Source organism: Natator depressus, chromosome 1 (assembly GCF_965152275.1).
Source record: "Natator depressus isolate rNatDep1 chromosome 1, rNatDep2.hap1, whole genome shotgun sequence".
NCBI classification, from domain to species: Eukaryota; Metazoa; Chordata; order Testudines; family Cheloniidae; genus Natator; species Natator depressus.
The window spans coordinates 16,967,007-16,993,166 of record NC_134234.1 but is presented as its reverse complement, the minus strand read 5'-3'; the positions used below and the strand labels follow the sequence as shown (position 1 = coordinate 16,993,166).

At 43.4% G+C, this 26,160-nt stretch overlaps 1 protein-coding gene across 3 annotated transcripts in view; it reads left to right on the top strand.

Moving 5' to 3' along the window:
- Positions 1-3,328: 3,328 nt before the first annotated feature.
- INTS4 (integrator complex subunit 4) overlaps positions 3,329-26,160 on the top strand; it is a 55,327-nt gene continuing 32,495 nt past the window's right edge. For 2 of the 3 annotated variants that reach the window (XM_074955528.1, XM_074955520.1), the window contains exons 1-12: positions 3,330-3,465; positions 3,903-4,094; positions 10,969-11,086; positions 12,915-13,021; positions 15,071-15,256; positions 16,701-16,751; positions 17,830-17,918; positions 18,233-18,353; positions 18,939-19,010; positions 20,047-20,221; positions 22,798-23,003; positions 24,979-25,121. In XM_074955528.1, coding sequence (XP_074811629.1) covers positions 3,412-3,465; positions 3,903-4,094; positions 10,969-11,086; positions 12,915-13,021; positions 15,071-15,256; positions 16,701-16,751; positions 17,830-17,918; positions 18,233-18,353; positions 18,939-19,010; positions 20,047-20,221; positions 22,798-23,003; positions 24,979-25,121 — 1,514 coding nt within the window. In that variant the 5' untranslated portion in view covers positions 3,330-3,411. Of the gene's footprint in view, positions 3,466-3,899; positions 4,095-10,968; positions 11,087-12,914; positions 13,022-15,070; positions 15,257-16,700; positions 16,752-17,829; positions 17,919-18,232; positions 18,354-18,938; positions 19,011-20,046; positions 20,222-22,797; positions 23,004-24,978; positions 25,122-26,160 lie in introns of all 3 variants that reach the window. The other variant, XM_074955511.1, reaches the window with a different exon arrangement.

The following is a 26,160-nucleotide window of genomic DNA, read 5'->3' as shown; positions in this document are numbered from 1 at the left end:
AGAGATGAGCCTGAATCAACCTCTCAGAACTGAACACCTCCAAACTTTGTGGAAGAAATGGGTTCAGAATCCATACTCAGATCCAGAACTAATGTCTGACCCCTATTTCTTTGGGAGGCAGGGGACTTGAAGTCTGGGTCCCTTTTTAGTTCTTGTATTCACAAAAGGCTACAGTTAAAGATATCAAACTTCAATGGGAAGCTTTTTCCACCCCCTCCTGACTTCAGCAAAACCAAATGCATCCCCATAAAATTTTGCATGCCACATCTCAGACCAGGATAGAATTTTTCTGGAAAGTTTGGGTCACTTTTATATAACTTCAAATCTTTCCGTTTGGGGAAAAAAAGGGTAAACTCCAGATAGTTAAGTATGTCTAACTGCTGCCTGAACCTTCGCAGATGGGCAAGGCCAGGACAACTCAAGCAAATATGTTTCACCCTTATTTACCTAACCTACATCAAATATTTAAGAAACACAATTAAAGATAGTTCTCCTGCCACAGTATAATAGTAAATCTCATAGACTGCTATCCTAGAATTTGAAAGGCATATTGTATAAAGAAATCAGTAAAACCAGTCTTGGCATGAAGCAAGGCAGTTTTTTATATATTTTAACATTTTTAACTGCACCTTCTGGCTACTCTCAGAGTACATGTGCAGGTACTTATGAAAACATGTTATTGAGAACAATAACAGGAGTGAATTTCCCTTCTATATCACTAAATTGAACTGAAATACTCTCCCCACAGAGAAATTCAGCCTGGAAATAAGGCTTACATTTTTAATAGTAAAAACAACTAGGAGTCCTTGTGGCACCTTGTTGTTTTTGCTGATACTGACTAACACGGCTACCCCTCTGAAACCGGTCATTTTTAATAGTAACCATAATCAGCAATTGGAATAATTTATCAAAGGTTGTGGTGGATCCTCCATCATTGGCAAAGTTTAAATCACAATTGGATGTTTTTTCTAAAAGATCTGCTCAATTCAAACAGGAATTATTTGTGGGAAGTTCTACACCCTGTGTTACACAGGAGGTCAGATCAGATGATCACAATGGTCCTTTCTGGCCTTGGAATCTATGACTCTATGTCAGAGGTCCCCAAACTGTGGGGTGTAACCCCCTGGGGGGCAGCAGAGGAACACTTGGGGGTGGTGCGGAAGCTGGGCTAGTGCCCACAGGGGGTGGGGAGGGAGTGCCACCCAGCCCCCAGCTCTGCTCCAGCCCCGTTCCCAGTCGCAGCCCTGGCTCCCAACCCCGTGCCTGACCCTGTCCCCAGCCTCGGCACGGCTCTGCACGCGGCCTGAATGTGGCCCTGCTGCAGCTCTGCTCCTGGCCCCGCTCCCACTCCCAGCCTTGGTCCCTGGCCATGGCTCCTTCCCTGGCCTCAGACCCACCGCCAACTGCAGCCCCAGCCTCAGCCCTCTTACCTCTTTCCCTGCCCCACCCCCCCGAGTCACAGCCCCACTCCTGTCCTCAAAAGTTTGGGGACAGTGCTCTATGTGGTCACGCCACTCAGGCAACAGCCTGAGGAAATGTCTGGAAGGAAATAACAATTCGGGCCCCTCTTGGACCATCAGGGGAATAAATTTGTTACTGACACATACACAGCACCCAATACATTAAAAGGGGTAGATATAGAAATCTATTTGTGTGGTAACAAAAGACCCAATGAATTAAAAAAAAAATCTTTCAGAAAATTAAAAATGTGAATGTGGAGTTAGATTTTTTTTTTAATCTCATAGAGCTGGAAGGAATCTTGAAGGTCATTGTGTCCAGTCCCCTGCCTTTACAGCAGGACCAAGTACTGTCCCTTATTTTTGCCCCAGATCCCTAAATGGCCCCCTCAAGAACTGCACTCACAACCCTGGATTTAGCATACCAATGCTCTAACCATTGAGCTGTCCCTCCCCCCCCCAGTCCTAAGTGCTGCTGATTTGCCCCAGCTGAGAATCTGGCATGGGATCCTGATCTGCACTACAGGGGTCCACGGAAGCCACTTATCAAAACTGATGCACCGAATAGTCTAGAATAGAGGTTCTCAGACTGTGGTCCATGGACCACCACCAGTGGTCTGTGAGCTCCATTCAGGTGGTCCGTGGATAGTTCCCTCTAAGGTGTGCGCCTGGGAGGCTGCACATGAAAGAATGAAGGGTCACCCACCTAATTAGTGGAGCCGTGCAGGCGGCGTTCCACTAATTAGATGCTTGGATCCTGAAAAAGACGCACAGATAAGGTAAGATGGTGGCCTTGGGGGTAATAGGGAGTAGGTGGGACAGGGCAGTGGGGTGAGAAGACAGGGTGGGGGGAATTTGGGATGTGCAGGGCTGTGGCAGCCAGAGAAAGAGATGACTTTCCCCAGCTCCAGGGCTGTGGCTGCCGGGAAGAGACAGCCCTCCTTCCCAGCCCCAGCTCAGGGGCTGCAATGGCAGGGGGAGAGGGCACATCCATTACATTAGAAAGGTAAGACTACTGATATTAAAATATGAGTTTTGTGCTTTTACTTGTAGAAGAAAAAAGTTAATTATTTTTAATACAGTGCTTTTATCGAAAGCACTTTACAATAGTTATCTCACGGTACAAACATTTGGAAAGATCATTAAGTGGTCTGCTGAGACCCTCAGCAATTTTCAAGTGGTCCGCGGAAAAAAAAAAGTTTGAGAACTACTAGTTTAGAAATTGAAGGGTGGCTTGGTATGATTCCCTTCGCTGAGCTGGAGTCACCACTTCCCCGGCCCCTGCTGATTCAGCCCTGCTGGGGTCGCTTTGTTTTTCCTGGGGCTCACGCTTCCGAGCAGTGTGAGCCGCATCCAGCCGCGCGTGTGAGCCGCCGAGCAGTGTGAGCTTCCGAGCAGTGTGAGCCGCACGTGGCCGCGCTGGGACTGGCACCCGGCTCTCCTGGCTCCCGGCCCAGTGCTTTAGCCCAGGGACTATGCACCCTCCCACTAGCAGGGTGGCTTTCCTAGCTCCAGGCACTCCCAGTGAAGGGCAGCCCCCGGGGTGGGGCCAGCTCAGGGCACCGCCTCCTTGTGCTGGCCTGAGCCTGCCCCACTGACTTAAGGCCACTGTAACCACGAGGAGTCTGGCGGCACCTTAAGGACTAACAGGTTTATTTGGGCACAAGCTTTCTTGGGTGAAAAACCCACTTCTTCAGATGCACCCACCAAGGCCACTGGAGGAGCTGCAGCCCCACACAGGCCTCTCCCCAGCCTGAGAGTCCCTGGCCATAGAGAGGAGACCTCCAGGTGTCTAGGAAGGACAGTTTCCCTTCCCCGTCATCTTCAGCATCTCTATGGTTTCGTTTCCGGGTGAGGGGGAAGGAGAAGGAGGGCACGGTACGGTACGGTACGGTGGCTGAGGCGGCTCACGCCCTGCTGAAGGCGAACGGCGGCGGGGGTGGCGGGGCTCAGCATGGCGGCGCACCTGAAGAAGCGGGTGTATGAGGAGTTCACTAAGGTCGTTCAGGTAAAGGGCGAAGTCTGGAGCACGGAAGGGGGACTCCCCGGGAGAGGGGGCCGGGCCCCTGCCCGAGCAGGGCGACTCCTGGGCGGTCTGGGGTTGCAGGAAAGCCCGCTGGAAGCCTGAGGCCTAGCACTGAAGGGCCTCCCGGTCCCAACCCTGGATCCGGGAGAGGCCTCAGGGCCCGCAGGCGGCTACGGCTCCCCTGGAACCTCTCCTGCTGGGAGGGCCGCACAAGGGAGCGGGGCAGCTGCCAGCCCCGCCGGGGACCCCTTCGGGGTGTGGGTGTGTGTGTGTGGGGTCCCCCCGTGAGGGCCCAAGGGACCCCTCCAAGCGGTGGGCCTACTGGCAAAGGGCTGGGGGGCTGGGGTTAGCCGCACAGACCCGGCGGCTGCCCGCTGTTCTGGCGTCCCGCCTCACGCCCTGTCATGGCTCCGCAGCAGCAGCACGAAGAGATCTCCGCCAAGAAGCTGCGGCTGACCAAGCCTAGTAAATCCGCGGCGCTCCACGTAGATCTGTGTAAGGCCACTTCGCCGGCAGATGCTCTGCAGTATCTGCTTCAGTTTGCCAGGAAACCAGTGGAGGCGGAAAGCGTGGAAGGAGTTGTCAGGATCTTGCTGGAGCATTACTACAAGGTAGAGAAATAGGGTCTGGGGAGCAATCCGCATGACACGCGAAGCAGCAGGAAGTGGAAGCCCATTTGTGCGGTTATATTTCCTGACATGGCTCTTGTTGGAGGGATGTGTGGCTCACGCGTTTGAGGATAGCATGTGGAGTCCCTGAGAGGACACAGGGTTTTGGAGCGAACTTCCCCAGGCTGGGTTGACAGACTTGGGTTAGCCGGGCTCCTGCTAATAAAATAACTGTATAGATAATGCTTTGAAGTTGCTGCTTGCGATCTGAAGTATAGGGAGGTGGATGAACTTTAGAGCACCCTTGGTATTACTGTGTCCCATTGATTCTCATCAATCCACCAAGTTTTTATGATGCCTATTATATCAATATCCTCATTTAATACCAGGCACTCAAATTCACACACCTTAGTATTTAAACTTCTTATGTTGGTATAAAGAAAAGGAGTACTTGTGGCACTTTAGAGACTAACAAATTTATTTGAGCATAAGTTTTCGTGAGCTACAGCTCACTTCATTGGACGCATTCAGTGGAAAATACAGTAGGGAGATTTATATACACAGAGAACATGAAACAATGGGTGTTATCATACACACTGTAAGGAGAGTGATCAGGTAAGGTGAGCTATTACGAGCAGGAGAGTTGGGGGGGGGAACCTTTTTTAGTGACAATCAAGGTGGGCCATTTCCAGCAGTTGACAAGAACGTCTGAGGAACAGTGGGGAGGTGGGGGGAATAAACATGGGGAAAGTTTTACTTTGTGTAATAACCCATCCACTCCCAGTCTCTATTTGCAAATTTATTCCAATTCAGCAGTCTCTCGTTGGAGTCCGTTTTTGAAGTCTTTTTGTTGTAATATTGAAACTTTTAGGTCTGTAATCAAGTGACCAGAGAGATTGAAGTGTTCTCTGACTGGTTTATGAATGTTATAATTCTTGACATCTGATTTGTGTCCATTTATTCTTTTACCTAATCACACCAGCCACGCTATCAGAGGCTCATTCACGTGCACATCTACCAATGTGATATATGCCATCACGTGCCAGCAATGCCCCTCTGCCATGTACATTGGTCAAACTGGACAGTCTCTACGTAAAAGAATAAATGGACACAAATCAGATGTCCCTTCCCGCCCCCCCCCCCCCCCCCCCGCTCTCCTGCTGGTATTAGCTCATCTTAAGTGGTCACTCTCCTTACAGCCTGTATGATAACACCCATGTTCTCTGTGTATATAAATCTCCCCACTGTATTTTCCACTGAATGCATCCGATGAAGTGAGCTGTAGCTCACGAAAGCATATGCTCAAATAAATTTGTTAGTCTCTGCGGTGCCACAAGTACTCCTTTCCTTTTTGCGAATACAGATTAACACGGCTGCTACTCTGAGACCTGTGTTTGTATACAAGCACTTATAAAATCTGTCAATATTTAGTTGTCTGCCTTCACGTGATGTAATTGAATGGAACTCTTTTTCATGTGACTGTTTCTCTTTAGTTCTTACCTGTACTTTATCAATTTCTATCCTCTTCTCCTTACTAAGATTATAGAGTATCCCTTTTAATCCTCCCCAATGGATGTAGTTGTCCAAACCGTGTTTTTCCTCTGCACCTGTCGACTTTCCCCTAGCCCTTGGTTTAAAAACCACTCTACTACCTCTTTAATTTTATATGCCGGCAGTCTGGTTCTGTTTTGGTTTAGGTGGAGCCCATCCCTCCTGTATAGGTTCTTCCTTTCCCAAAAGTTTCCCCATTCCTAATAAATGGAATCTTTCCTCCAGACACCATCAGCTCATCCACACATTGAGACCCTGCAGTTTTTCCTGTCTAACTGGCCTGTGCATGTAACTAGAAGCATTTCAGAGAATGCTACCATTGAGGTTCTGGACTTTAATCTGTTACCTAGCAGCCTAAATTTGCCTCCAGGACCTCTCTCCTCCCTTCCCCTATGCCATGGGTACCTACATGTAGCACGACCATTGGCTCCTCCCCAGCATTGCACATAAGTCACTCTGTCTATGTCTCGAGAGGTCCGCAACCTTCACACCTGGCAGGCAATTCACCATGCAGTTCTTTCGGTCATCACAAACCCAACTATCGGTATTTCTAATAATCAAATCCCCCCCATTACTATTACCTGTCGCTTCCCAATAACAGGGGTCCCCTCTCCCAGAGTGCTATCTTCAGTGTGCGAGGATGCCATTACATCATCTGGAAGGAAGGTTCCGACTATGGGATTGTTTCTGTCTGCTCTAGATTGATGTTCTCCTTCCCTGAGAGAACTTCCCTCCTCCTCCACAGTGGCACAGAGGTTGTTTGAATGGGGGTGGGATCTCTCTATTGTGTCCTGGAAAGTCTTGTCTAGATTCCTCTTTGTCTCCTTTAGCTCCTCCAGTTCAGCCACTCTGGTCTCAAGACCCTGTACTCTGTATCTGAGGGCCATGAGCTGCTTGCACCAAACGCATATGCATTCCACCTGCCCACAAGGCAGGTACTCATACATGATGTATTCAGTGCAGTAAACTGGATAGCCCCCACTCTGTTACTGGACTTCTGGCTGCATTGTTTGTATGGTTTCTGGGGGGTTTTGTGTATGTGGTTTTTTGGAAGGGTCGGGTGGGGAGAGAGTGTTTATTGGCCTAAATTTAGAGAATTTGTTAGATGTATTTGGTTCTCCATGCTTGCTCTCTAAACTCCCATGCAAAAGCCTCTTGTTTGCTAGCTCCTCTGGTCACTTATAAGCTGGCTTTTTAAACCCCTGGTCTCTGAGTTAGCCCCACTCCTTTGTCAGGGCATCCTAAAGGGATTAGGGATGAAAGGATGGCAGGCTAGAGCCTTGTTAGGAAGTTCTCAGCTTGGCCTAGCAGGCAGCTAGGCTCAGCACAGAACCCCCCAAACACACCACCTTATAAACTTCAATGAATCAGGCACACAGCAAGCAAGCAAGCATGCACACAACGACAGACAGACAACAAACTCACCCCAAGGTTCACGTAGTTGCTCCTCCTTCACCTGGAGAACTCCCTTGTAAAACTCTCCTGTTTGCTGCTCCTTTGGGCTGCTCGGTGTCCTATGTGAAAAGAGTTGGTGGTCTAAGCCACTGGTTCTCAACCAGGGGTACGCAGAAGTCTTCCAGGGTTACACCAACTCATCTAGATATTTGCCTAGCTTTACAGCTAAGAGCAGGTTAGACAAAGACGTGTCAGGGATGGTCTAGATCATAGTTAGTCCTGCCATGAGTGCAGGGGACTGGACTAGATAACCTCTCAAGGTTTCTTCCAGTCCTATAATTCTATGAATCACACTGAGAAAGGCACCAGCCAAATCCCCACCCCAGCTCCTAGCCTTGTACCTCAGGAGTATACCATTTTTGTACTGCTCAAGGCGAGCAGTGCAAATTTATTAATTGGTTGACCACTTCATCGATGGAAAGTGGATATACACCAGCCTTTATAAACCTGAGCAAACACCCTTACCAAACACTTTGGGCAAGCTCACTGGTAAAGATAAACAGTTAAACAAGTTTACTAACTACAAAAAATAGATTTTAAGTGCTAGGCCAAAAGTCGGAGTTAGTTACCAAAAGAAAATAAAATACAAGCACTTGGATTGTTGATTAGTCGCAGTTAACTCACACGATTAACTAAAAAAAAATTAATTACAATTAATCGCAGTTTAATCGCACTGTTAAACAATAGAATACCATTTATGAAATTTATTAAATATTTTGGATGTTTTTCTACATTTTCAAAGATATTGTATTCTGTGTTGTAATTGAAATCAAAGTATATTTTTATTACAAATATTTGCACTGTAAAATGATAAAAGAAATAGTATTTTTCAATTCACCTCATACAAGTACTGTAGTGCAATATCTTTGTCGTGAAAGTGCAACTTACAAATGTAGATATTTTCTTTTGTTACATAACTGCACTCAAAACCAAAACAATGTAAAGTGGCTTCCGCGGGCCCCTGTAGTGCAGATCATGATCCCATGCCAGATTCACAGCTGGGGCAAATTAGCAGAGGTAAGTGCACAAGTCCACTCACTCCTACTTCTTGTTCAGCCAATCGCTAAGACAAACAAGTTTGTTTACGTTTACATGAGATAATGCTGTCCTCTTCTTATTTACAATGTAACCAGAAAGTGAGAACAGGCATTTGCATGACTTTTTTCGTAGCTGGCATTGCAAGGTATTTAATTTCCAGGTATGCTAAACATTCATATGCCCCTTCATGCTTCGGCACCATTCCAGGGGACATGCTTCCTTGCTGATGACGCTCGTTAAAAAAATAATGTGTTAATTTAAATTTGTGACTGAACTCCTTGGGGGAGAATTGTAAGTCTCCTGCTCTGTGTTTTATCCACATACTGCCATATATTTCATGGTTATGGGAGTCTCGGATGATGACCCAGCACATGTAGTTCATTTTAAGAACGCTTTCACAAAACGCAAAGAAGGTACCAATGTGAGATTTCTAAAGATAGCTACAGCACTTGACCCAAGGTTTAAGAATCTGAAGTGCCTTCCAAAATCTGAGAGGGCTGAGGTGTGGACCATGCTTTCAGAAGTCTTAAAAGAGCAACGCTCCGATGTGGAAACTACAGAACCCAAACCACCAAAAAAGAAAATCAACCTGCTGGTGGCGTGACTCAGATAATGAAAATGAACATGCGTCGGCCTGCACTGCTTTGGATTGTTATCGAGCAGAACCCGTCCTCAGCATGGATGCATGTCCCCTGAAATGGTGGTTGAAGCATGAAGGGACATATAAATCTTTAGTGCATCTGGCACATAAATATCTTGCAACGCTGGCTATAACAGTGCCATAAGAACACCTGTTCTTGCTTTCAGGTGACATTGTAAACAAGAAACGGGCAGCATTTTCTCCTGTAAATGTAAACAAACTTGTTTGTCTGAGTGATTGGCTGAACAAGAAGTAGGACTGAGTGGACTTGCAGGCTCTAAAATTTTACATTGGTTTATTTTTAATGCAGTTTTTTTGTACACAATTCCACACTTGTAAGTTCAACTTTCATAATAAAGAGATTGCACTACAGTATTTGTATTAGGTGAATTGAAAAATACTACTTTTTTTACAGTGCAAATACTTCTAATAAAAAAAATATGAAGTGAGCACTGTATACTTTTTGTGTTGTAACTGAAATCAATATTTTTGAAAAGGAAGAAAACATCCAAAAATATTTAAATAAATGGTATTCTATTATTGCTTAACAGCGCGATTAATCGCGATAAATTTTTTTAATAATTTGACAGCCCTAATAAGCACGCAATCTAAACTCAACCCTATTAGACTGGGAAACATCTAGATCAAGCAGTTGTTCTCACCCTACTGGATATTGCAGTTCATAGTGTCTCCTGTGAGTGAGTCATTGAATTGTAACTCTTCTGCTGGACAATGGCTGGTGATGTCTGTTCAGCACCCACCTGGGCATTGGTTACTTCCCTTGTCATTGTCTCTGGAGAGCTAGTATCTGGGCATTTCTCAAATCCACTGCGTATTTTAGTGACAGCCATACAACATAATTCTCATAACCTCATATGCCCTAATGATACACATATTTAGATAGAACCATGGCTTTTAGTGGATTTTAACCTTTCCCCGATACCTCACATGGTGTGCTTTATATGAAAAATCACAATTATATATAAATGATGAATATGGGGCGCTCCCCCAAGGTATAGAATGTCACACCATTAATGTGTGATATATTGCAGTTCTGATATTCAGGGCCCCATGATTGCTTGGCCACATAATGTGACCTTATTTCTTACAGATCTTGTCTCCACAGTCTAAGGGCTTGTCTACACTGGCACTTTACAGCGCTGCAACTTTCTTGCTCAGGGGAGTGAAAAAACACCCCCTGAGGGCAGCAAGTTTCAGCACTGTAAAGCGCCAGGGTAGAGAGTGCTCCAGCGCTGGTAGCTGCGCCCCTCATGAAGCTGGGGTTTTTTTTAGAGCTCTGGGAGAGCTTTCTCCCAGTGCTCTGCCGCGACTATACAAGCCACGTTACACAGCAGCGCTTTAATGTTGCCAGTGTAGACTAGGCCTTAGTTAGATTTCTCCTACACCCTTATGGTAGGGAAAATTTCCAAGTATGACCTGAGACATAGTTGTCTTCCTAACTCTGCAGACAGCCTGAATCAGTAACTCTGAGAGATGTGGACTACTCCTACTAATTTAAATGGAATGTTGATTCTGATACCTAATGATGGCAACATGATTATCGCCAGAAACTTTCACCATTGCATAAATTGGCAGAAATCCATAGCTAATACACTTACCGTTATCTTTGGTTGCAGTGAGGCAGCTTTCTCCTTTGTTTGTAGGCAGACACACAAGACGCACATCCTTCCCAGTGCGAAAAGCCTCAACTGCTTCCTTTGTGCTAAACCCCAAACTTCTTTTTGACATGTTCTGGGTGCCAAAACTCCCAACTCCCTCTACCCACTTTCTAAAATCCTCCATCTTTCTCATCAATAATTGTTACAATACATTCGTGTTGTCAATAGAAAACTCTCCTGCATGCTGAAAACTGAAAATGTACGGTGTAAAACTGAAACCATTTGAGCCATCTGAATTTAGTATCAAAATAACAGGGAATACTTTCAGTGCGTTACTCATTTCATATTCAGTGAAAGAACTCTTTTGAAATGTTCTGGGAGCTACCACGGGAATCTCAATATGCCATCGAATTTAGCATTGCTGTGCTGCAGTAATTAGGGCCGGTGAGGGGGTGGCTGCAGTCTTGGTGTCCATGGTTTTGTGCTGTATGTGGGTCCTGGCCTGTGTTTCACTATTTTATGATCTTTAAGCCGAAAAGAGAGCAGAGGAGACCATCATTTCTTTCATCCCTAGGAGAACGATCCCTCTGTGAGATTGAAGATTGCTTCCTTGCTAGGTTTGTTATCGAAGACGGCAGGATTTTCTCCAGACTGCATTATGGATGATGCAATTAACACACTTCAAAATGAGAGTAAGTCACACTTCAGATCTAATTTGAAATCAAGGCAGAATCCTCCAGACTTTGTACATCTAAGGCAGTGGTCTCTAACCTTTTTACGCACAAGATCGCTTTCTGAATTTAAGATCAACTCAGGATCTACCCCGCCCCCTTCCCCAAGGCCCGCCCTGCTCACTCCATTCCCTACTCTGGCTGGGAGTGTGGGAAGGGGCTCCAGGCTAAGTCTGGGGCAGGGGATTGGGGTGCAGGAGTGAGGCGTGCTAGCTCTGGGAGGGAGTTCGTGTGCAGGGGTCATCCGGTCACACTGCACCTAATTTCATAGAATCCACTGGACATTTCATGAGTTTTACTTTTTATTAGTCTCATTTGTGGTTTGTAGATCCAAAATCCTTCAGGGATTGTCACAAATCAATGTAACAATCTCAACTGTGGGGTGTGTATTGGTTGAGCCTGGGGCAGAAGGTTGGGGTGCAGGACTGAGGGGTGCAAGCTCTGGGAGGGAGTTTGGGTGCAGGAGGGGGCTCCAGGCTGGTGCAGGGGATTGGGGTGCAGGAGAGGGTGAGGGGTGCAGGCTCTGGGAGGGAGTTGGTGCAGGAGGGGGCTCCGGGTTGGGGTGTAAGAGGGGTTGTGAGGTGAAGGTTCTGGCTGGGAGGCGCTTGCCACAGGCAGCTCCTGGTCAGCGGCGCAGCAGGGCTCAAGCAGGCTGCCTGCCTGCCATGGCCCCATGCTGCTCCCAGAAGCGGCTGGCTGCTGGCACGCTCTGTCGGCTCTGGGTGGGATGGGGGCAGTGGGTCTCCTCACATTGCCTGCACCTGTAAGCACCACCCCCGGAGCTCCCATTGGCTGGTTTCCAGCCAATGGGAGCTGCAGGGACAGTGCTGGGGACTGGGGCAGCACACAGAGTTCCCTGACTCCCCTCCTCCCAGGGGCCGCAGAGACGTGCCAGCAGCCAGACGCTTCTGGGAGCGGAGTGGGGCCACGGCAGGCAGGCAGGCAGCCTGCCTGAGCCCTGCTGCACCGTCGGCCCCGGAGATCGCGATCGACTGGCAGAGGCTCCAGGATCAACCAGTCAGTTGCCATCGATGAGTTGGTGACCAGTGATCTAAGGACTGTGGCAAGACTCCTATGTGAACACAAACAGCCTAAGTATAAGATGGGGGATTATTGCTCAGAGGGAACATTATTTCCTCCCCCCCCCCCCCCCAACCCCCCGTATTCTCTATTTTTATGACCAGTGGAAAATCCTATCATGACATTCTCAAGGCAAAAAAATCTTTCAGCATCACTGTTTGTTATATAATGTCATTGTAGAACAGCAGACGGTACAGAGTGTGTTCTCCTGCTGTAAAATCACAGAGGCAGAGACATTGTTTCTTAACTGCTCTGTGTTGGGGGACAGCCTTGTTTGCAAGTGGAACACTGTAATGGAATCTTTCCTCACCCCAGCTGCAGGATAATGGCAGAAGTTTATTTTTAATTTGCACAAAAACAACATTCCACGAGCACTGTTTTCATAAGAGGGTGAAGGACAAACTATCCCCCATTTCTTGCTGTAACAAAGTCTGTTTTAATTTTAAAAGAATTTCATCCCTCCAAGCACTTTATGTAAAAAACATTTCTTGGGAGGTGGGGATGCAGGTCACCAGTGGGATTTAGGAGCACAAGTTCAATTGACAGTCAGTGGGACTTAGGCACTTTTGGAAATTCCATCCCGTGAGAACATCATTTATGTAATACGCACAGTGGTTTATCAGTTTACTTGCAACGTAGACAGTGAGATCTCTGTAGGCTCACGAGATTAGTAAAGAGAGATGAAACCTTTCGCTGTTTTGTTTAACAGAGTCCCACCAAGTTCTTGCTCAGCTGCTGGATACCCTGTTGGTGATTGGGACGAAACTCACAGAGAACCCAGCTGTCAGAATGAGACTGCTAGACGTAGCCTGCAAGGTAATATAGTCTTATTGATGAAGTAAATATGCTGTAGAGGCCAAATTCTGCTCCCAGATACTCGTGTAGCTTGTGTTGAAATCAAAAGCAGTTGCATGCACATATCTGGGAGGAGAGTTTCACTCTAAATTTTAAATATGCGTCATTGCCAATCATAAAAATTCTGATAACGTCAATGCAAAAAATCTACATAACAAAAGTGTCCAGTACACTGAAACCCTCAAAATCTCTAAATCTGAATTAATGAGACTCTTGCAGCCTCAAAATAGCAGCTATGACCTACTTGTTAAAATCATACTCATATCAGTTTTCATACTTTCCACTTACGTAACCCTGTTCATGTACAGATTTACAAATGGTTTCAGAGTAGCAGCCATGTTAAATGTGGTTAAAAGTTGTTCCTGTTTTCCTGATGGCATTACTGGTGCATGGAGAAGCCAGGTGAATGGAACGATCTTAAATTTGGATATGGACATTGTCTTTCTACCTGTCTGCAATTCACCTAGCATCCCAATAGTTCTATGTAAATCCAGATTCCCTAATTTGTAGGCCTGTCCTCAATCCACTAGACCACAGTTGCCTTTTATATTTAAAAAGCAAAGGAAATGAAGCTCAGAGTTCATAGATAATGTTAGCTGACATTAGTTTGCAGCATTTAGGGGGTATTATTTTTGAAGCTTGTGCAATCAATGTTATCTGACTTCCACACCTGCTAACTGTTTCCCTCAGCACTTATGTCTCACATAAGAGCCCTATTAAAAGAAATAAAGAGCTCTGTGGAAGCTTGAAAGCTTGTCTCTTTCACCAGCAGAAGTTGGTCCAATAAACAATATTACCACACCCATCTAGTCTCAAGAAAACAGGGTCTGTTTATAGCTAAGATAATCTTGTTAAAGGGAGAAAATATACTGACTCTAATGTTTGATTTGACCAATAAGTCTTTTGCCCATTCTCAATTTGTTACAATTATGTCGGTAACCAAAGTACATTCTGTTCATGGAGTAGCTGCGTTGAATAAAAATCACAGAATGAATTGCCATGTGAGTTAATAAATTATCCATAATTACCTATTTCTCTTTTGGTATTTTAATGAAAAAATTATCTGAGTCAGTGAGTCACTCCCCTTCTTTAAATTTAATTTTAAAGTATTCTGCTTTTCCTTGGTTTATGATCAATCCTCTACTAAAGTGTTGGAGGAGGAGAATATATAAGAAGAAATTGTATTATATTAAAAGATCTTTAAAATGCTTTTTTGGGAGGGATTTAATAGTGTGTGTTTCATTGATGCAGAAGATTGGTGGTTCATTGATTGGTGAAATGCTACCTAATTTTACTCACCACTTGAAAATATACCTGTAGAGGAGGATTTTCTTTCTACAAATTGTATTAAGAGGCAAGCTGTATCCACAATTGTTTTTTCTGTGTGTGTACCAAATCAATAGGAGATTTCAGTGTCAATCTATTGCAGGATAGGAATCCTTGGTAGGATTACTAAATTTAAGGGTATCTTTTAAGTCATATAAACTCTGAGGCAGTTTTGGTATGAGCACAAGACTGGGAACTGGGAACTCTTGAATTCCAACTTGGATACTTCTATTCTTAATTGAAAAATTGGGAGGATGGTTGTAAGTGCCAAATATCCTTGCTGCATGAGCAGTTACTCATTTTGTGTGTGCTGCTTAGGCTGTGCAGTATTTTGCCTAAATTACATCTACAACTGTTTTTGAAAATTATGCCCCATGAGAGAGCTTATTTTAATTCGTTGCTGAAAAAGCTGTTTTCTATGGAGAGAACTGTAATGTATGTGTGTGTAAAATTTCTGATTAAACTTCTTCATGAAATTATTGTTCTGGAGGATTGATAATATATAGAATAAAGTAAGCATCAAATATTTGAAGGAAAGCTACTATTGGACTTTTTCCCTGAAAACTGTTGTAACTTTAAAACAAAACACAAACTTTTGGGAGGCTTCATCTCATGTGAAACAGTCTGCTGCTTGAAAGGATAAAATACCAAGAAAAACATTTCTTCTTCTATCCCATTACACAGTATCTGACGGACTCCTCCCATGGTGTCAGAAACAAGTGCCTCCAGCTGATTGGTTATCTTGGATCTGTGGAAAAAGGTGCCTCAAAAGAAGCTGAAAGCCTGGCTACCAAAGATGTCCAGAAGATAATAGGGGACCACTTTATTGATCAGGACCCTCGTGTTAGGACTGCAGCTATAAAAGCTATGGTAAGTGCTGCTGCACACTTAAATGTATTAGGAGTCACTCAAGAAGACTTGTAAGTGGTTGTAAATTGAGCCAGAAAAACTTAGTCAGGAAGGTGATTTATTAAGTCATTTTGGTAAATGTGAGAATTAAAGTTACCCAAGTTTCAATTAAATTGGCCTTGAAAAAGTGTGAGGGGAATATCCAGATTCTTGTACAATAGATTAATGGAGGATAAATATATATTTTGGAAGTTTAATCATTTTAGTGACTTCAGATTTTTTGGTGTGTGTATATATAACAAAATCAGGCACATTCCAATCAACAATAAATATGCTTTCCTTGCTTTAGCTTTGGTTATGGTCAATACTGACCACGCCAACTAATGCTTGTTGGGATGTAGCATCAGGAAGTTGCTGAAGGAAGAAGAAATACTTCAGTAACTGGAAAAATCCAAGAGAAAGTTTATGCTTAAAAATAGCATTTCTGCAGGGCTCAGTAATCATGTTAATTGGGTGTTCAGCAACTGCTAGTAAGGTAAACCCATTTCCATGTGGGGATGGAGGGTATTCAGATTAACACTCATTAAACTTCTGAAAAAGAGGCAGCATTTAATACAGGATTTCAGTAGGGTCTGGTTGGGATCTTCCTCTGCTCTTTCCATCCACTTCTTTTGTATTTTAATGACTCTCTTTACAGATATTTTTTTTTAAACGTGTTCATGTGACTTTTTATGGTTAAATTGAATGTCCAAACCTAGACTCTTATTGCCAGGACAATATACTATCACAGCACAAAAGCCTCCATCGTTCTGTAGTTTGAGACCAGAAAGCATTCTTTGGAGGCACCAAAAAACCTTGCCCATGACTACTTTGCTACGGTTTTAATATTTTTTCTTCATTTGTAAATTGTAGTCTGCAGAGGCCTGTCTAGAAAAGATAAATGCTTTTCTTTCAGATGACAGCCTACCGGATAGTCTTCCCATGTATAGGGAACATATATAATTCTGTCTTACTATTTATACTTCGGAAACTCATATGGAACTACATTATTCTGTGTAGAAACTGTCTGTAGTTGCTAGAGAAGGGTCTACAGCTTTGCTGGATCAGTAGTTGAGAATGTTTTAGGACAAGATTTTATTGAGAATTCATGTTGTGAAGCACAACTCTTCAGAAGACTGGAGAAAGATGGTGTTATTGGTAGCACTAATGTAAAAACCAAGTATGATGGAGACAAACTTTATACCAAAGTCTAGATAATTATTTATTATAATAAGATGAGAATATTTAATTCAGCAGAGGCCATGAAATGGTTGAATGTAGCAGAGAATCAACTACTATAGCAAGCAATTATTATGGGATTCATGTCAATGGTAATCAAATGGTAGAGACAATAGTAATGAAAATTGACTATCTTATTTAAAACCATGTGATGATGCATCTATTTGTTTTTTTCCTCCTTTTATAGCTGCAGCTACATGAAAGAGGATTAAAATTGCAGCAGACTATTTACAGTCAGGTAATGCCTTATTAAATATTGTGCAAGTTCTTTTTTAGTTTCTGTGACAAAGTAGTTCAATAGGAAAGGAAGTATGTTCAAGACAGTGAAGCTGTGGAGATGTAATTTGCTTACTTTTACTGGAGGAGGGAGAGGGTTGGGGAAAAGGTGAGGCATTTTAGTAATTATGGCCCCGATCTTGCAATCTAATCTGTGCAAGTGGAATCTTGCACACTTGCAGAGTCTTCCAAGCATTCCATGGCCTAGGCCCAGGATATCTAAAATGCTATCCAAAGCTCTGGGACAAAGACCTGGTTGACAACTATGCTCCTCTGGCACAATGGAACTCTCTGCTTTAAGAGTAAAGCTCATCTGTACAGGAGACAGAACTTTCTCCGGGGGTCTGAGACTGTGGAATGAGCTCCACCAAGAGCTAAGGACCATCACAACACCTCCACTTTCTGCTGCTAGTGCAAAGTGCATTTTTTTTATCTGCCTTCTATTATGTAAACTCATAGCAACAGGTACATTTATTGGGGGAAAAAATAAACCCTACCAAAACAAGATACTCCACTGCACATGCTTTCTCCTTTGAAGAGAGGGTGAGTGAACAATCATCATGTGGCAGGTGTGTAGTAGCATTGCTTAATGTACTACTGGAAGGTGCTCATACTGTGGTGATGAGCGCAGCATAAGAACCTGAATAGAATTAAAGTCTCATTGATGTTCCCATGAGGATGGGGTCTACCTTCATGGATAAGGTTTCAGGATCAAGGCCTATGAAAATGAGAATAATATGGATCATAGTCAGTTGTAGCGAGGACAGGTGCTATGCAACATTCTTCATGTCTCTGTGTAGTTCAGCCAGTGCTAGAGCTCACCTGAGCAGAGCTAACCAATCTGATAAGTACTGCACTGGATTTGTCTAATGGACAAAGGTCTGGTAGGACTAGGTTGAGATAACCAAATACATTTTGATTCATAACCTCACCTAGGTGGTATAGAATCTGTACTTTATCATATAAGAGAGTTTAATGGAAGCTTAAATGTAAACCTGGTGCAGGGGTTTAAGATTAATATTTGGAAACCTTCATTTCAGGCTTGCAAATTGCTCTCAGATGATTATGAACAGGTACGCAGTGCTGCAGTTCAGTTGATCTGGGTCCTCAGTCAGCTGTATCCTGAGAGGTATGTGCTGTATGCAGACTGATTCAAAAACTTATATAGGATAGGAATAAGCATGCTAGTTCTGAAGGTTTTTGTCTTAAACGAGTCCCTTACATTGTGGTTTGAAAGGCTATGTATATTAAATGCCTATAGCCTAAGCCAAAAGTGGACATGTTGGACTAGATGATATTTTTGTTTGTTTGTTCCTAAGATTCCTTATGTATTATAGTAGTAGTACAGCACTGTTTATTCATTGGCCTTTGCCACGAAGGATAACGCATTTTATACAAAGTCTCAGCACAGTGACTTATATTGTGTGCCTTTGTCTTACTCAGCATTGTCCCAATTCCTTCTTCCAATGAAGAAATTCGCTTAGTTGATGATGCATTTGGAAAAATATGTCATATGGTCAGTGATGGCTCATGGGTTGTTAGAGTGCAAGCTGCTAAACTGTTGGTAAGTTTCCTTGTTGTTTTCATGTCCTCTTGATAGAAGGTCACAGTATGTTGTCTTTTTTGCCTATATTTGGGAAAAAAGGATGTGAAGAGAGCATTAATGTTCTGACTTTTGTTTACTGGATTTGCTAGTTGATACTGTGTATGATATCAGTATCTAGATCAATTGATTTCTGCCAAATTTCAAGGCAGTTTTGAGGGGAGAGGTGGAGCTAGAGTATATGCAGATCCATTAGAAAATAGCTTCCCAGCTATTCACAGCTGTTCTCTCCTCTGCGGGGAATGGACTCCTCAGCACAACCAAAATCTCATTTATGGCCCCCAACTTCAAGGCCAGGTTTTTAGATCCCTAGCTAGGACCAACTATATGGAGAGAGTAGGGTGCTGTGATGAATTTATATCGGACACTCATGAACGCTTAAAAGCTCCTAAATACTGCAGTGATGAGCACTGTATAAACCCCTTGAAATACAGAAATGAGTGGTCGCTGTGCTGGGGTGTGTCACTCAGTAGATTCTATTGGCTTACATTGATAACCATCTTGGTTCTTCACGTAATGTGGGTTTTTTTGTTTGTTTTTTTTCAGGGATCTATGCAGCAAGTTAGTTCCCATTTCTTGGAGCAGACACTTGACAAGAAGCTGATGTCAGATCTGAGGGTACATAAACCTTGTCTTTTATTATTTTGTCCCCTCCCGTTCCGTCCCCCCGCCCTTACCTAGCACTAAAATTGCACAACAGGTAAGTTAATGTCTAACATATTTCTTTATCTTTTCCATGCCTCAGAGCAATTGAGAGTTGATTGATCGTGACAGGTTGACTTTAATCTAACAGAAAACGAAGGCTAAACTGCTTCATTAGCTTTTGTGTTCTTGTAATAAATCACTCCTGAAGCTGTTCAGGTTTCATTGAGGAGAGAGTGGGATTAGCATGCTATCTTGACACCATCTTGTTTTAGAGCTTCTCTCTTATTTATTGTGAACAGAAAGATTGTGTTCCAGTTTTGGGAACATGCTATAACACAAGATCTTACAGGATCTGCTTGGCAGTCATTTCAAATGACTTAACGCTTAGAATTGGGACTCTTGTTTGGTTTGTTTGTTTTATCATGATTTTGTAGTTGATTCACATAGTGACCTTGAGCAAAATCCTTCTTCTCTTTGGCTCAATTTTTCCATCTACAAAATGGGATAACTCGTCTGTATCTCACAAGGATGATAGGGCTAAATTCGCTAATTTTTTTAAAGGGTATTGAGATCCTTGGTTGGATGGAAAGTGAATGTAAGGCTTTGTCTGCACTGGGCAACTGAAGTGTGTTAGGAAATGTGGAGACATTTTGATTAACACATGATTTAATGCCAGTTATTATCTAATATAGACACACAGTCATGTTAAAGTGGTAGGGCATAACCCCAATTTAACAGGGGTAGCTACAGAATCGTGTTTAACAATATGTTAATTAAAACATGTTAGATATTCTTTTCCCAGTGAAAACAAAGCACAAAATATTGAGTGATTTTTTTCATATAAGAGGAGGGTAGCTTTCATGTCTCTCAGCAATTACATCTCTTCCTCCTACACTGTTGAAGTCTTTCGCTATAAACCTTGTTATGGAACCAGAGCAAGTCAGTTAATGCACCAATAGTTCCTTTAAAATTTAATAGCCTTTATGATACATAATATTTGTTTTCACAGAGGAAGCGCACTGCACATGAACGAGCCAAAGAGCTCTACAGCTCTGGGGAGTTTTCAAGTGGCAGAAAATGGGGAGACGATGCACCCAAAGAAGAAATAGACACAGGTGCTGTGAACTTGATTGAATCGGGAGCTTGTGGGGCTTTTGTTCATGGCCTGGAAGATGAAATGTATGGTGAGTGTTAACTTTGTATGTGGCAACCAAAGAAAGGAGGATCTGAATGTAAAGTCCCTAACATACTGGATAACGTAGCTTTCCAAAATTCATGTTGCCTGGAACAGATCCCCTTTTTCCAAAAAAAAAAAAAAAAAAAAGTTTTTGTTTTTTTTTTTTTCATTACCATCTCGGTGAGGGTGAGCAAGTAGATTTTATTCCTGGTTGGTAAATATTCATGATTTTGCAAGACTGAATTAATGTTAGCTCAGCACTTTGGACAGGCCAAGGATTCTGTATTAGGGTACTCGGAAATCAGTAATTTTTTAAAACAGTTAATTTAGGTAAGTGTGTGGGGAAAAGTGTCTACTTCTACTGTTCAGGGATCAGATCCAGCTCCCACTGGATGTGTTTTCATTGACTTCAATAAGCTAGATTGAGTCCTAAAGTGGAAACTTTAGTTGCTATTGCTGGAAATGGACAGATTCTCTAGAGCCTAGAGAAAGGGGAAACCTACATTCATCTTACAACAGTTCAAAGCATGTTGGTCCTCTCTCACTGTAAATAGTTTTAACAGAGTTGTACAGCAGTAGTTTGGAGCACAACATTGGGACCCAAGCCCTGGAGTTCTAAACTTGGCTATGACACTGATCTTGTTAATGGGACTAACCAAGGTCACTTCACCTCTCTGCCCCAGCTTCCCCATCTGTGGATAGGGAATAATTCTTACCCCTTGTATCTCCATGGGGCTATTGAGAGTGTTAATGTTAGTGAAGTGCCTTGAAGATGAACATTTCTATGAGCTGTAATTGCTGATTGTTGCTTTTAAAACTTACCGTGTGGATGGAGGAACATTAGAAAGTACAGGGTGTGCTCTAAAAAGTATCTCTGTAAAATCACATTGTAAATGTGATTTGTTGCTTGTTTGTTGCTCTATGACTTCTGTATTAGGCTTGCTCAATTTGCAATTAAAATTACATGGGGTTTTCTGTCAAAGTCCTTCTGGGATGTGAAAAATAACCTTGGTTCTTTCTGGCTTAATAATAAAGATTTTTCACTTGAAACAATTCGGATTTCCATACCATAATATCCAACTTGCTGTCACATAGATTTTTCACTCTGCAGTGCCAAAGGTAGCATTTCTATCAATGAAGAATGATTGACTCGGAATACACACAGATCTGGTGAACTGATGTGGAAATTATTTATACAGTCACCCCTCTGACCATTACTGCACTTTAAATGCTACTGGCTAGAGTTCCACCTTATACGCAGCACTGCAGCCTTCCCTTGTACTAATTTTTAATCTGTATCTTAGTCTGCCTTGTCAGAGCAGTGTCAGTGAAATGTGTTTTAATCTGTGCTGCCTTAACTGAGTGAGTAGGTTGGTGGATGAGGGGAAAGGATCTATAACTCAATAAGCAGCGTCTTACCGTGATTGTATTTTTTCGAGTTAATCAGAGGCATCTGGAATCACACCATGTTGTTCAAGAACAATAAGCCTAACATGCTACATTTGCAAATTTTAATTCACTGTTTTCAAGCTAAGCTTTTTTTGGATGAAAAATAGAAATATCTTATAACATGCCAGATTTGGTTCTGTTGTTTTTATGATCACCGTTCACACAAGCCTGCAGAAAGTGGATGAGAGAGTCTTTTGCCTCCATTTAATGGATTACATGTGGAGGTACTTCAAATACCTACAGTGTTTTTTACAGTCCGAATACATGTGGGCTGCTTGGCTATCCCTTCTGGTCTTTCCAATAACATGCATATTAATCATTCCCATGGTACCTCTTCCTTTCTGAGGGATCGCATAGCTCTAAACTAAGGGCTCTCAAACTTCATTGCACCGCGATCCCCTTCTGACAACAAATATTCCTTCATGACCCCAGGAGGGGGACCGAAGCCTGAGACCGCCCAAGCCCCGCCACCCTGCAGGAGGGACAAAGTCAAAGCTCCATTTCCCCAGGCAGGGAGGCCAAAGCCCAAGGGCTTCAGCCCCAGGCAGGGGGCTTGTAACCTGAGCCCTCGGACTTGGGCTTTGGTCCTGGGCCCCAGCAAGTTTAAGCCAGCCCTGGTGACCCCATTAAAATGGGGTCCTGATCCACTTTGGATCCTTACCCACAGTTTGAGAACTGCTGCAGGGTTCACTTCTGCTATTGAAACACAATTACCCTGGGGTGAAATGTAACTTTTATAGAGAACTACACAGCAAGTGAAGGAAGGATGTGAAGAACACTCTCGACAATTGAAATGGCAGGAAGTGTACAGGCAGGCAGAATGTAATTATCGAACTCCTACTCCTGCAAAACATGCCATGGCTCTCTAATAATAATAATCTTGTTTTTTTGTCTCACCTGAAAATACCTCCAGTGTCACTTCAAATGGTAGCTTGTGCTGTTCAGAACTGATAATTGGAGTGAATGATACCTAACAGAGACAGCGCTGGTGATTCAAAATTTTCCTTAGGGGTCTCCTATCAAAATTCTTACGCTTGCATAGCTTGAGGTCTGGCCACTAGGTGATATAGCTTTTGACCAGCATTAAAAATAACCCTAAATAAGATTTTTTTTTTTTTTTTTTCCTTCTTTCAGAGGTTCGGATTGCTGCAGTTGAGGCCCTCTGTATGCTGGCTCAATCTTCACCTTCTTTTGCAGAGAAGTGTCTTGATTTTCTAGTAGACATGTTTAATGATGAGATTGAAGAGGTAAGATTGCAGTCGATACACACGATGAGAAAAATCTCCAACAACATAACGCTGCGAGAGGACCAGCTCGATACCGTGCTAGCTGTCTTAGAGGCAAGTGTTCTCTTTGGAAAGAGCTTCCCATGGCCACTGTCTTTGATCTCCTAGAATTTATTACCTTTGATTTTTGTATGAAAAGTCAAGATATATGCTGATACAGAGTATGGCCTAAACTTTCAAAAAAGCTGAAGTTGGATACCCAAAAATCAAGGCACCTAAAATCACTAATCATGTTTGAAAATTTAGTCCTACATCTTTTTTTGTTGTTTGTATTTCTACAATGATTGATCATTCATGTTATGCCAGCTGAAACATGATAATTGATGCTTTATGTAGCATCTTTGATCCTGAAGGATTTCTGAGCACTTTGGCTAATACTTTCTAACTTGGTAACTAAATGCCTACTTGGGCACCAAAATAAGTGTTCTGTAAATCATGCCACTTTCGTTTAGGGACCCTTGTTTGAAAATGCTGGCCTTTGCCTTTACCATTTTCTTTTTTAACCCCACTGCTTTCGCCAGCTGCTCCTACCATGTCTGTCTCCTCTTCTACTGGCGGCTTTTGTTATCAAACGCGAACTCTTGTACTTGCTTTCAAGTCTCTGCACAACTCTGCTCTGGTTCGCATGTCTTCTTACACTTGACTTTCCTCTTCTCAAGTCACGTGCCTATCCAGCCCTTTATAATCTTCTCCCACTTTTGTTTCCATGCCTTCTTCCTTGCAATCCCTATGCCTGACCTTGCATGCGATGCTTTCATTGTCTCTCTCTCAAGTCCCTCCTTAGAACACACTTTCTTTGTGAAGATTTGTCCATTCAGCTGTGTTAATTTATTTAAAAAAAAAACAAACCGCTCAACATTCTGCACAGCCCTGTCATACTTTCACCCTTTGATCACCCATTGCATTATTTGTTTAGTTAGACTGAGATTCTTAACAGCAGGGCTTCTGTTTCTTCTCATGGTGTTGGTGTTCTGCAAATCGTAAATTTAAAAAAAAAAAAAATCTGCCACTGAAATGCAGCCACCTCTGGAGCAGAACACAAAAGCTTTTTAACAGCACACAGTAACGCTGCATAAGTACTGGTAAAGAGGAAGAATAATGTGTGCATTTGAAACTACAGAGTGTATTTTAGGCAGGTAGAATGTAATTTTTCAAAATGGAGTTCAGTTATGGCACCATAGTAAACACTTGTACAAATAGAGCTATAGGACCTCCATGTTACAGTATACGTGAAAGGTGTCCCTTCTGGCAGCAAGGTGCCTCTTGAAGTGTTTTTCTGCCTTAAACGGTGACTGCAAAAATGACATTGTGGGGTTCCATATTTATTGTCTCACTGGATTCCAGTATCAAGCTTTGTGCACTTCAAAAGTAAAAAGATACCCCCACTGCCTGCCAGCCTGGCAAATTCAACCTAGGAACTGAGAGTCATGCTGGGCTCTGTTCATCCCATACATCATCTCCAGTAATAGATTTTGCAGGCCAGATTATGGCCTTCAGTGACACCTTTGCAAACCCATTTAAGGCTGCCTGGGGCATAACTTCTTCCACTGAATTGAATGGGAATTTTGCCTGATTAAGGGCCTGCAGGCTCTAGCTTCAAATGCTGAATAAAGGAACACTTCTTCCTAAATGGCTAAATGTAGTTTTCAACCATCATCTGCTTGACCATGCAATAGTTACCCAGCACCTCTAAATATCTACCAGATCCTTTGTGCCTGAGGATACCAGTTGATATATTTATCACTCCTAGTGATTTTCATTTGAGAGAGTGAAGAGTGGAAAAGTTTTCATCCGTGAAAGGAAGCGCATGTGTAAGTGAGACAGCTTGGCTGAGTTCAAAAGAGACAGAGCCTGCAGCATTCGGGCTGGACTGATGTTCCTCTGGGTTTTGCTGTAACCTACTAGAAATAGACATTGGATTTAGGGAACCTATGGGAATAATTCTACAATCTTTAAAATATGTGTGTGTGTGTGTGTATACACACACACACACATGTGCATGCTAATAGTTAGAGCTCTTGGTTTTTAGGATTCCTCCCGAGACATTCGGGAAGCACTTCATGAACTACTGTGCTGCACCAATGTCTCGACTAAAGAAGGCATCCATCTTGCATTGGTGGAGCTGCTGAAAAACCTAACCAAATATCCTACTGACAGAGAGTCCATATGGAAGTAAGTATTGCTTTTCTACACGCTTCTTGCTTGTCCATTTTTTTTAGCTTTCATATTTATTCTAATAACCAAGTCCTAAAGCCAGTAAATGTTTTATTTAGCTGAGGGGTACAGTTGCTACTCATATGATTTCTTGTTATCCTGTAAATATTCTGAACAGAAGTGGTACTAAGCATTTTTCACACTGCACCTGAAATAGAGATTCTTCTTCGAGTGCTTGTTCATGTCAATTCCAATCAGGTGTGGGCGCGCTGCATGCTTAGTTGTTGGAAAGTTTTCCCATAGCAGTTCCCTTCGGGTCAGCTGTGGAGCCTCCTGGAGTGATGCCTTCATGGCACTCAATATATGACCCTGCCGACCCGGCCCCTCCTCAGTTCCTTCTTACCGCCAGTGACGGTCGATGGAACTGCCGTCGCTTGCTTAACAAATGCTTCCCTTAGCGTTCTTTCATATAGTTAGCTTAGCCTAGTTTAGTTGTAGTTAGTCTTAGTTAGTGTCTATACAATATAGAAGTTTGGGAGCGGGGTTTTCCCAACCCCTCCCCCCCAGGGCATGCCGTGAGCCCAAGGCTTTAAACCCTGTGGAAACTGCAGCAAGCCTATGCCAACGAGTGACCCCCATGACTCGCGTCTGAAGTGTCTAGGGGAGGCGCACCAGACAGACAGGTGCAAGATCTGCAGCGCTTTCCTCCCCAGAACTGAAAAGGAGCAAGATTTCTGGCTGAAGCAGTTGTTCATGGAATCCACTTTGTCCCCAGTCTGCTGCACCGACTGTGTCCGTACGGAATTCCCTAGCATCAGTACATGGCACGGTGCTGAGGAAGGACTCCAGTCTAAGAGACCCTTGGCACTGACGTTGTCTGGCACCGCAGGAGGCACAGACAACCCAGCACCCCTCACATTCACCGATGCCGTACAACCAGCATAGACAAGCCGACAGGGGGCGCTCCCCAGTGCAGAAAACAGCGGGACCTGCAGGCGCGGTACCAGGGCATCCTGTGAGGGAGCCCTCAGCATTTAGGCAACAAGAGACGGCACCA